Genomic DNA, 12,500 nt, shown 5'->3' on the forward strand with positions numbered 1-12,500 from the left:
TCAAGGCAAATATGACCTTCTATCTATCTGTCTATCTATCTACTTATCTGTCTATCTAACTTTTATCTATCTACCTATCTATCTATCCATCCATCCATCTGTATCTCTATTTTCTCTCCTCATCCACTTAAACTTTGCAAGGTTCCACTGTTAACTAAAGCGAGAGAGAGAGAGAGAGAGACAGAGAGAGAGAGAGAGAGAGAGAGAGAGAGAGAGAGAGAGAGAGAGAGAGAGAGAGAGAGAGAGAGAGAGAGAGAGAGAGAGAGAGAGAGAGAGAGAGAGAGAGAGAGAGAGCATTTAATGAAGTTTAAAAACTCTCCTCTCTCAACACACGAATAACGTTCCTCAGAAAAATCCCACACACGTTTTCTTTCCACAGATAAAATCCGAAATGACTTTTTTTCCCTCTTACAAAAAGAAAAAAAAAACTCTTATACTCACGTGCAACAATGTATACAATAAAGAAACAGCATAAAATAACAAAGTAATGTTAGAAAACAAAGGACAGTAAAAGTATATGTCTTAGATATAAGTAATAAGCAGAGAATAAATAAATAAATAAAAAGACAAAATAACAATGTAACATAAGGATACCGAAGTACAGTCTTGTCTCATAAAATGTCGTAAGAAATAAATATGAAAGAAGGAACCGTCATATTTACTTTTTCATTGTCTGTGTTCTTCAGCGCAAATGAAATGTCGTAAAAAATATATAGATTTTTATCTGAGGTGACAGGAAAGACACATTCTCTCTCTCTCTCTCTCTCTCTCTCTCTCTCTCTCTCTCTCTCTCTCTCTCTCTCTCTCTCTCTCTCTAAGTAGGCATCACCCATTTTTAACACTTAATTTCATTCTTTTTTCCTTTCAATCTGCTTCACATTTTCCCACTTTATTGCTTTATTCCCTCATATTTTCCTTGTTCATTACCGCAGTTTTTTTTTTTTAAGTTAAAGCATGCTATTTTCTTTCATCACTTTCCTTTAAGCATGATGTCATTCTCCGAGTAACTTCAGGCACCTACTAATATTACATTACATTCTCTTCCTGATGTCACTTGTTCACTCCGGCTTATGGCTTTCAATGTTTTCTTTTTTTCACTTCTTTCTGTTATTTTCTGGCTTTTTTTTTCTTTTTTTGTGTGGTACTATGACTGTCAATGTGTGTGTGTGTGTGTGTGTGTGTGTGTGTGTGTGTGTGTGTGTGTGTGTGTGTGTGTGTGTGTGTGTCAGAATGTATATACATTTACTTGTCTATACGTTTGAAGCTTTTTTTTTCATTCTTTTTTACTTTAAACTTTCTCTTTCTTTCCCTCCGATTTTATGTTTGTGTTCTCTCTCTCTCTCTCTCTCTCTCTCTCTCTCTCTCTCTCTCTCTCTCTCTCTCTCTCTCTCTCTCTCTCTCTCTCTCTCTCTCCAATACATTCTTACTTTTAAAACTCTTCGTCAGCCTTCCGGAATCCTAAAACTGCAACAAACTGCCAGCAACACACTCAGTCCCTGTGCTTCCCTGAGCAGTAAAGGGCGGACGTTGTCATCTCCCGGCGTTACTCCTTCGAGACGCACAGTACAATATGTAAGTTCGTGTAGCGTCTTCATATTGACCGAAGAAATGAAGAATGTACGTCAGTACGTATATCAGTATATCTTTGACCTTCTGTCTGTCTTGTGTGGGTGGGTGCGTGATTGGTTGGGAGTCTCTGTCCTCAGCTTATGTGCAATTTTGTGTATTGTAATGTATCTGTTTGTCTGTCCGTTTGTCTATTATTTCACACACACACACACACACACACACACACAATATCTCAACATTTGCTTTTTCCAAATGTCGCAAGAAAGAAAAAAAAAAGAGGAAGAATAATGTGCACGATATATATGCATGTTTATTGTGCTGTAAGACATCCAATCTCTCTCTCTCTCTCTCTCTCTCTCTCTCTCTCTCTCTCTCTCTCTCTCTCTCTCTCTCTCTCTCTCTCTCTCTCTCTCTCTCTCTCTCCATATTTTCAACACAATTCCAGTGATCCACACAACAATATACAAAATTCATAACATTTATGCATTTTTCATTTCTAGTAAGGTAATTCATAGAGTAGCAGGAGAATTGTGTGTATTTTTGGCGACAGGAAAGTGTGTGTGTGTGTGTGTGTGTGTGTGTGTGTGTGTGTGTGTGTGTGTGTGTGTGTGTGTGTGTGTGTGTGTGTGTGTGTGTGTGTGTGTGTGTGTGTGTGTGTGTGTGTGTGTGGGCGCCTCTGTCTGCAACTTGATTCACAGATAGGAGGAATAATTTTTTTTTATGTCTTTTTTGTTTTATAATGTTTTGCTTTCCTTTGTTTCTCTAGGTTTATATGTAAAATTTCTCTTTTTTATCCATTGCTCGTGTGTAAGTTACCAAACATGAACATACAAATATTTTCGTTATGCGAAATTCAGTCTGTCTGCCTCAAAGTTTCTGATATTTTTCTATTTGTAATGATTCTATATATGAATGTTTGTTTACTATTTCATTTGGCATATGCACCCATCAGTCAGTGTGTCTATGTGTCTTTGTCTGTCCTGCTTTCTGAATGTCTGATGTGCTGGCTGACTCTCTAATGTCATTTCCTTCTAACATAGTACATACCTTTATTTACCTTAGTTTGTTTACCATGATTTACAGTTGCATTTCTATATATTCTGTCCATCAATATACAGCTAATTTCTCTCTTTATCTGATTCATCGCTTACACTTCCACTTTCTTCTTATTTGTTTATGTATATTGCTCTTCAACCATCCTGTGTTTCTTCACTTACCTACCCATTCGTCGATGTTTTATCTGTATATCTCTCCCTATCTAATACTTTCACCTTCTTATCAATCAACGGGGATTTATCAACATATTTTCCCATCTATGTACTATTATCCCTGTCTATCTGTCTGTCTGTCTATTTATCTAATCTATTTTCTACTTACTGAACTGTCTATCTACCCATCTATATATATTTATATCTACTTATATACCTATTCTTTTATTCATGTATCTATCAATCTATCTATCCATCCATCTGTCCATCTATATATCAATCTATTTATCAGCCAGTCGATCTATTTATTAACCATTTACCCATCCAGACATCTATCTGTAAATCTACCTGTTCAACCAGATACCTATTCATTAATCAATTCGTCAGACCAATAACACATTTCTCTATCTGCGCCTGAACATACTCACCGACCCATCTCCCCGCTCACCGCCACTGTACCGAGATAATGCACCCTCAATACACTCCTATACTCGGCGGCGGCTAGGCAACGCTATTTCGACATGTTCCACTAAGCATCTCTGCTTATAAGGGGAGACAAGGCCCTGCTAATGCTACGGGACTGGAGGAGGAGGGGGAGGAAGAGGAGGGGCGTCTGTTGCAAGCATTATGTCGGCGAAAGGAAGGATGGAACGTAAGGGAGAGAGGATGAAGGATGGTGGAGCGAGGGAAGAGTAGAGAGGAATTCGTGAAAATGGGAGAAGTTGAGAGTGAGGTGTGATGGTACTGATGGTAGTAGTAATAGTAATGGTGGTGGTGGTGGTGGTGGTAGTGGTATAGTTCGTAATTTTTCTGTTCCACCTTCTTAGGGTGAATTGTAGATTTTTTTACTCTACTAAAAATAGTACTTTTTTTTTTGTCTTTTGCAAAAAAAAAAAAAAAAAATCAACATTCCCGAAAAGACGGTATTCAAAAGAAAGTAAGCTTCTTCACTTGTCTTATTCATTATGACGTAACATTCTGAGGTAATTTGTGCGTCCAAAGGCACAGACAAAGGGGTGTTTGAAGTGGATGTTTTTACTAATGCTGTTATTACCCTCCTCCTCCTCCTCCTCCTCCTCCTTTTTTTGCATAGGAATAATAATAGAATCTCACTTCATTCTTTCCAATCAAAACGCAGCCAGTTTTTCCCACACAGCGCGATGGTTTTCCCACGCCAGCACAAGCACGAGGGCGTGTCGGTTTGGCAGAAGTCATACACTGCTCTAGCTTACTTTACTAAAGGGTAGTTAATCTAAATTAATTCCAAAGCGATATGTAAAGACCTGTATGAGTGTTTGTTTTGGTTATCCTATGTAATCACATGTTGTAATCCTCATTTTCTTCGTCCGCATTCTCCTGTTATTGATCAACTTTGTGATTTTAAGTACTAGAGGTCAAAGTTGCAGGCGATAACCTGTGTATCCAGCCCTAAAGGGAAAGGTACACAAACACAGTGACCGAGGCTGTGGCCTGATTGACTGCCGCCTCCCTGGAAAGCGCAACGCAAGGATTCTGCACCACCCCTCAACAACCAAACTGTGCCTTCACCTGCGCTACGCACACACCACATCACACAACTATCATGCAGTTACACTCTCCCTCACAAACAAAAGTAGACAGACCACAACTCTTTCCCTCACTATTCTCTCAAGTTCTATGTGTTTTTTCTATACCACGTGGTATCAAGAGAGAGAGAGAGAGAGAGAGAGAGAGAGAGAGAGAGAGAGAGAGAGAGAGAGAGAGAGAGAGAGAGAGAGAGAGAGAGAGAGAGAGAGAGAGAGAGAGAGAGAGAGAGAGAGAGAGAGAGAGAGAGAGAGAGAGAGAGAGAGAGAGAGATTCATGGCAAAAAGTAAATTCTTTCATACAAACTCACCACATTAAGCGCCTCCAGCGTAAGACTGTATAATTATCAGGCAGGAAGCGCGGCAGTAAACACGTCAAGTCTATGGAGAAGGCAGGGCGTGTTTCACTTGCTGGTCTTGCCTCTCACTTTTTTAATATACGTTTTCTTTTTTTGCTTTTCTTTTTTTTTCCTTGCATGGATTGACAAGGTGTGGAATAATAGTAAGAAAATACAAATTATACAAAAACTGAATTGGTGTCACTCCAGATAATAATCCTTTTCTTTACAAGAACAACAACAACTACTACTACTACTGCTACTAATACTACTACTATTATTACGAGTACTACTACTACTACTACTACTACTACTACTACTACTACTACTACTACTACTACTACTACTATTGCTACTACTACTGATATTAACATTCACCTATTAAGACTCAGGAAAGATTTGTCTTTCTCCAACCCTCTGTGCTTCTTAAAAACATGGAGCTGCATTTGGAAATAAAAATTCAAATAGCTGAACACAAAAATCATTTAGATGCAAAAGATATTGGACGGTTCAACTTGAGTAAACTGGAGTAAACAATGCAATACATGTTTAATTTAGAGTCAGTATAAAATGGTATTCTTACATTTGCATATAGCCATTATTTATACTCACGCTCTCATATATTCTTGGCGAATGGCAAACAGAAGAACAAAAAAATTTTTTTTTTCAGTTGCCGCTTCCATACATAGACAAAAAAAAGATTAAAAATTATAAGTAAAAAAAATAAATAAATATGTTTTTGGAAGTGCCTCAATACTCTTAAAACAACTAGTCACAGGAAGGGGAAAAAACAGAAACAGGCAGAGAATTCCAGAGTTTACCAATGAAGGGGATGAAAGAATGAAGATATTGCTTGACTCCTGGACTATTGAAAGGGAAGGGAATAAAGGTGAAAGTCTTGTGTAGCGTCAGCGTGGGGAAGGAGAGACGCATGCTGATGGCAAATTCTGAAGAGCAGTAACCATAGAAATAACAACACAACACAGACTTCCCACATTTTTTTCCATCTTCATATACTTGTGTGCATTTTTTGTAGCATATCAGTGTATTTGCTATGGTAAGCTCAGCAGGTGTGAAATGTTCTCCAAGGTATGCATTAATTCGTCCATTTATTTATTTATTTATTTATTTATTTATTTATTCACTTATTTACTATCTATTTATTTCATATTTTGCTTTTCATTACCACATCGTATTGAGAGGCACTTTTGTGACTCACTGTTTCCTTTACATTGAGAAATTACTTGTTTATTACAGTACCGCATAAAGCAAGTGTCTGCAGTGAGTCAGACACTTTGTCAAGCAGCCTTACCTTACATGCACATGGAAAAACATAGGCAAGCATGACAGGCTTCACTTAAATGTAAACCTAAAACTGGAAGGACATACACTGCGCTACAAAAACTGCTCCGTCCCCTTCACTCACCGGTAAACTGTGAGTGTGTCAGGAGGAGCAGGAAAAAGCCAGTCCGCGTCGTCTGGCCGCGAGGAAGGAAAAAGCTCCCGCCGCTGCTGCATCAGACAAGACAAACACAAAATCAGAGGACTGTGTTAAACCCTAAAGACAAAAAGAAAAAAAAAAGTGTCTGAGTTTGATGGTGTCAACCAAGACTGGCTATCATAAGAACATAAGAACATAGGAAATAAAGGAAGCTGCAAGAAGCGACCAGGCTTACACGTGGCAGTCCCTTTATGAAATATACCTACCTATTTCCATCTATTATCCCCATCCATAAACCTGTCTAATCTTCTCTTAAAGCTCTCTAATGTCCTAGCACTAACAACATGATTAATGAGTCCGTTCCACTCATCTACCACTCTATTCGAGAACCAATTTTTACTATCTCCTTCCTAAACTTAAATTTTCCAAGCTTGAACCTGCTATTTCTTGTTGTACCCTGGATGCTGATCCAAAGAATTTTGCTTACATCCCCCTTGTTATAACCCTTATACCACTTAAAGACTTCTATCACGTCCCCTCTTAACCTACGTCTCTCTAAAGAATGTAAATTTAATAACTTCAATCTCGCCTCGTAAGGAATACTCCTCATCCCCTGTATCCTTTCTGTCATTCTCCTCTGTACTGATTCTAATACACCTATATCTTTCCTGTAATGTGGAGACCAGAATTGCACAACGTAGTCTAGATGAGGTCTGACCAGCGTCAAGAATATCATTAACATTACTTCCGGCCTTCTACTTTTAACACTCCTAAAAATGAATCCTAGTACCCTATTTGTCCTGTTTCTGGCCTCTATGCATTGTTTTCCTAGACGGAGTTCACAGCTAACTATAACTCCTAAATCTTTCGCGTACCCTCTAACTACCAGAGATTGTTAGTTTAATGTGTACCTACTGTGTGGGTTTCCTCTACCTACGCTAAGTACTTTGCATTTATTGATATTAAATTGTTTTTACCATATGTCCGTCCATTCATTCATCCTATCTAAATCTGCCTGCAAGGCGAAGGCACCCGTTTCAGATCTAATTAATCTATCTTTGTGTCATCCGCATATTTACTAACATCACTACTAATTCCACTATCCAAGTCATTGATATATATTAGAAATAACAATGGCCCTAATACTGATCCCTGTGGCACCCCACTGATTATATGGCCTCACTCGGATTTCGAGCCGTTTATTACAACTCTTTCTCGCCTGTCGCTAAGCCATGACCCTATCCAGCCTAACAACTTCCCATCTATCCCGTGTGCCCTAACCTTTCTCAGGAGCCTTTCATGGGGTACCTTGTCAAGTGCTTTAGTAAAGTCCAGATATAAGATATCATACATATTACCATTATCTACTGCCTCGTACACCTTACTCTAAAAACTTAACAAGTTTGTCATGTAAGACTTCCCCTTCGTGAAGCCATGCTGTGATTGATTTATCAAGTTATGTTTGTCTAAATGTTCCCTAATGTTCCTCGCTATTATTGACTCTAATATTTCACCTATAACTGAATTTAAGCTGACAGATCTATAGTTAGACGCTAAAGTTTTATCTCCTTTCTTAAAGATGGGTACTACATTAGCCTGCTTCCACATTACTGGTACCTCACCTGACTCAAGTGATTTCCTAAAGACAGAGACTAACAGCTCACTAATAACCTCTTTGCATTCCTTAAGTACTCTGGGATATATTTCATCTGGTCCTGGTGTCTTGAACTTTTTTTAGCCTATCTATCTCCTGTTCCACTATCTCTCTAGTTATGGAAATATCTGTCAGCTTCTCATTCTCATCTGCTCTAAACATCTGTTCACTATCTGGCATATCCTGCATGTTTTCCTGGGTGAAGACAGATGAAAAATACTCATTCAGAATTTTACTAATCTCCTCCCCAGAACTAACCAGCTCCCCATCTGCTGCCTTTAATGGACCTATAGTATCCTTATTCTTCGTCCTCTATTCCTGATAAAATCCCTTGGGGGTCCGTCTTCACATGGCTGGCTACACTTAATTCATAATTGCCCTTAGCTTTCCTCGTTAACTTCCTGACTGTTCTAACTAATTCATTATATTGTGACCTTAAAACTTCTTCACCTGCCCTTAATGTCTTATATATACTTCTCTTCCACCCTCTATAATGTTTTAACCTAGCAGTCATCCATTTAGGATAATTTTTCTGTGATATTATTGCCCTATACGGGATATATGCTAACTGACCTGTATGAACTTTATCTACGAAATATTTATACAATTCATCTACATTTACTTCACCTAATTCCCTCATCTCGGCCCCTACCATCCTCTCTACTCGCTCATCTACTCGCATCGACCTCACCTCTCTCATTTCAGCATGACCTGACATTCCACCATACTCACACCCATATACCCCTCCCTCTCTCCTCCGCCCTTTCCGAACACATCTTACCTCCTCTTGTCCTACACCCTCACACCTCACCTCACCTCTCACATCTTGCCTTATCTCTCTCAACTCCGTCCCGGACCTGACCTCACCCTTCATCCGTTGCCAGTCAACTCCTTGGAGGTACCTTTTTAATTCCTCAAATTCTGCTCTCCTAAAGTCAGGTATTTTACTAGTGTTATTGCTTCTAAAAGTTTCTTCCCATTTTAAATTGTACCTAATTTCCTAATGGTCAATGTTACCTAGCTGTCCTCCAACCTCTACCTGCGTGACTGCTTCCTCCCTGTTAGTAAGAATTAAATCTAGAATATTATTCACCCTTGTGGGTTCTACGACTACCTGTTTTAAAAAAATTATCCTGAATTACCTTAAAAATTCTGCTTCCTTGTTACCCACCATCAGACTCCAGTCGATATTCCTAAAATTAAAATCTCCTACCACACATACCTGACTGTACCTGCCTGCTCTATTTATTTCCTGCCACAGTGAGGTGTTAATTTCCTTTGTACTGGTCGGTGATCTGTACACTACTCCCACTACTGTACATTGCTGTACTACTACTGCTTTCCTATCTGTTTTAAATCTACTGTTAATACAACACTGTAATGTGTCCCTAACGTATAACGCGACACCTCCTCCTCTCCTGTTTTCCCTATCTTTATAGAACAATGTATAACCATCTATCTTGACCTCTGGATTAAATACTTTTCCTCACATATCTAACCAAGTTTCAGTTAAAGCAATGATATCAAATTTCTCTACACACACTATTCTTCTAAGCAAGTCTATTTTATTCAAAATACTGCTACATTTTGTGTGGTAAATACTTAAGCTATTTCTCACCTTCCCTGAGCTAGCTACCTTTCTAGATTTAACTAATTTATCCTATGTTTACTCCTCACAACACCTTCTTCCCACAACCCTTTCCCGTATATGAAGTGAGTTATGGCAAATAATTGGCGCATTTTGTGCGCTCGAGCTCGATCTGTAGTGATGAGGCGATAGTTGTGCGAGTTGCGAGGCAGAAACCTTCGCCCACATGCCGATAAATCGAAATATGCAAAATACAGCAAAAAAAGGTGAGTCTGACGAAGAAATTAAATAAAATAACAAAGATACGCCTTCAAAAGTTACCAAGAAGTATTTCCGAAAATGAAATCGAAACTTTTATATACGATGCACATCAAACGGTGCTCCTGGCCAAATCATCGTTGTGCCCTCCAGGGCCAGGCGGGAGCGGTGGGGTGTACAGATGTGCGGTAACAAAAATAGAGCCCCCTCGCTCCGCTACGGGAATGATCCCTCCAAAGATATTAAATACGTTACTAAATGATTAAGAAAATCATGAATTATCTTTCATTCGCTGACAAGGAAAATAAAAACGTGAGGAAAACTAATATTTTCAGAAATCTACAACGACGAGCCTCTAAAAAAAGGGAGACAAATAGTGTGGGCCGGCTCTAGTCATCAAGGCCCACGTCACCTTGACTTTTCAAGGCGACAATCAACACACACAGAGACAAATAAGAACACTTCACAGAACTATACAAGCTTTCCTCTCTTTGATTTTACTTGAATAAAGCTGCAACAAAGGTTATGACGCTAAAAAGTTACCTTAGGTTAGGTCACAAATATCATGGTGGTGGCGCTTCCCGGGAAATCAGAGTTAAAAATAATATCAATACCAATTGAACAAAGAAAATATAAATATCTTTTCTCCATAGGAGAGTTTTTTTTTTTTTTTTTACGTGGAAACCAAATTCACACTAAATGAAATGTGTTACAGTAATAGTTTCCAAGGACACTTTATCATAACGGGCAAAATAGTATTAATCTACATAACGGTAAAACACACTAAAGGATAAATAGACATATAAATTAGATCTGATGTTTGTTAACTAAAAAGTCCTCAAATGAATATTCCTGTTATTATGGAAAGTTTTTTCCTTTCTTCACTCATATATTCGTACATAAAAAAAAAAAAAAAAAAAAAAAAAATTATATATATATATATATATATATATATATATATATATATATATATATATATATATATATATATATATATATATATATATATATATATATATATATATATATATATATATATATATATATATATATATATATATATATATATATATATATAAAACGAACGCAAAAATGACAGCTAATTGTTAGGTTTCAATTGAATCTCTATGTAAATATTTATACCAAAAAGATGACACCATTATAGAAAACATATGATTTCGTATCCTTCTTTTCTCTATGCATACATTAAAATAAGCACACGAAGACTGGAATACAAAAATTTTAGTTTTGAAAAAGATTCTCGGTCAATCCTCAAAGGACTTTTTTCCCTGTAAGATGTTGCAATGAACATTATAGACTAAATTTACATTTGTCTTCTTTCATATATATATACCCTAGGAAGGCAGGAAAATGGGAGACAAAAACAACGTATTGGAAAAAGGTTTAAACTAATCCTTCAATGGATAACACTACTGACACGATACTATAAAAACACATCCTTTCTTTCCTTCACAGATTCGTGGGAAGCTGACAGGAGAAAGGCAGGCAACAGTGACAGGTTTCCGTTGACATGAATAAAAAAAAGAAAAAGGGTTTAACAGCGAGTTCCAAAATAGAGGGCACATGATGTAATGAAGCAGGTACTCACTTTCCTCCTGCATGTGTTGGGAGTGTTCACCGCGGCACCACCTGCCATCCTTTCCTGAAAATATCAAAACATCCACATAAAAAAGTGATGCAGCTTCACTATTCTAAAAAGAGCTAAAAATGAAGCATCATGAACAGAACCACCAGAAATCCTTTACTGCATGAGTTAACAACATACACATGAACAAAAGAGGAAAGAATAAACACTGAACAAAAACACGAAATGTCATAAATAAAACGTGTCAAATTCCTCCAAGCAAGAACACATGGATACATGGAAAACAACACTGAAAACAGAACACACTTCAAACGCTGAGAATGTTAAATATGCACAACAGCTGCAACAAAATAAAACGAACAAACACCATTACATATATAACAAGATCAAATAAGAAAATAAAAAGAAGCAAAAATAATAAATGTAAAGCTTGCCAACATTCAGCGGTGTCTAGAATATGAAGGTGGTAGTTAAGTGAGACTGAAGAGGAGGAGCACAAGTCATGCTGCGATTGATGCATGAAGGCAATCAAGGGAGAGGGTCGCACAGAGGAGGCGGGACGCAAGGCGCCTTCAGGCCAGTCACTGCTGGTGTCCCTCGCCTCCCCTTCCTGCCTCGCTGCGAGGTGAAGGGGCCACTACCACCGCTGCCTCAACACTTACACTACCTTTGCGTCTCAACACTGAAATGCTTCAATGAATGGGAATGAACGGGAAAGTAATGGTCACTTAGAATTGCTTATAACAAGTACATGTTACTAAGTGTTGTAAATCAATCTGTCTGTCTGCGTCTGTCTGTTTATCTCTGCCTCACATGTTCACTATAATGCTCTGTAAGAATGAGCATCCCAATCTCTGTTGCTTTGTTGCAGCGCATCTATTTGTATTAATGCTGTGTGTGTGTGTGTGTGTGTGTGTGTGTGTGTGTGTGTGTGTGTGTGTGTGTGTGTGTGTGTGTGTGTGTGTGTGTGTGTGTGTGTGTGTGTGGTGTAACATTACGAGTGGAACAATATTTACGAGTATGGGTCAGTAGGTCTGTCTTCTGGTATATTTAGTAGTTTTAGGAAATCAATGACAACTACGTATTGTGCACGAAAAATGGCATACCGTAAATACGAGGCCATGAGAGAAAAATATAGTTAGGTCACTATGTTTGCATTTTCTTCGCTTACAGTAATTGTTATCACGAAAGAATATACGAGTGACGGAAGAGGCATACGTTTATATTGTGCAAACATTATGCTGTATTAATATCCCACTGACTAATTCAGTTAGAC

The 12,500-nt window shown here is 38.1% G+C and overlaps 1 protein-coding gene across 3 annotated transcripts in view; it reads right to left on the minus strand.

Moving 5' to 3' along the window:
• Nucleotides 1–12,500, minus strand: part of LOC135116414 (uncharacterized) — a 148,849-nt gene that overhangs the window by 54,008 nt on the left and 82,341 nt on the right. For all 3 annotated transcript variants that reach the window (XM_064033865.1, XM_064033864.1, XM_064033863.1), the window contains 2 exons: nucleotides 11,228–11,281; nucleotides 6,104–6,189 (listed from right to left, as the gene is read on the minus strand). In XM_064033865.1, coding sequence (XP_063889935.1) covers nucleotides 6,104–6,189; nucleotides 11,228–11,281 — 140 coding nt within the window. The remainder of the gene's footprint in view (nucleotides 1–6,103; nucleotides 6,190–11,227; nucleotides 11,282–12,500) is intronic.

Source organism: Scylla paramamosain, chromosome 31 (assembly GCF_035594125.1).
Source record: "Scylla paramamosain isolate STU-SP2022 chromosome 31, ASM3559412v1, whole genome shotgun sequence".
Lineage (NCBI taxonomy): Eukaryota > Metazoa > Arthropoda > Malacostraca > Decapoda > Portunidae > Scylla > Scylla paramamosain.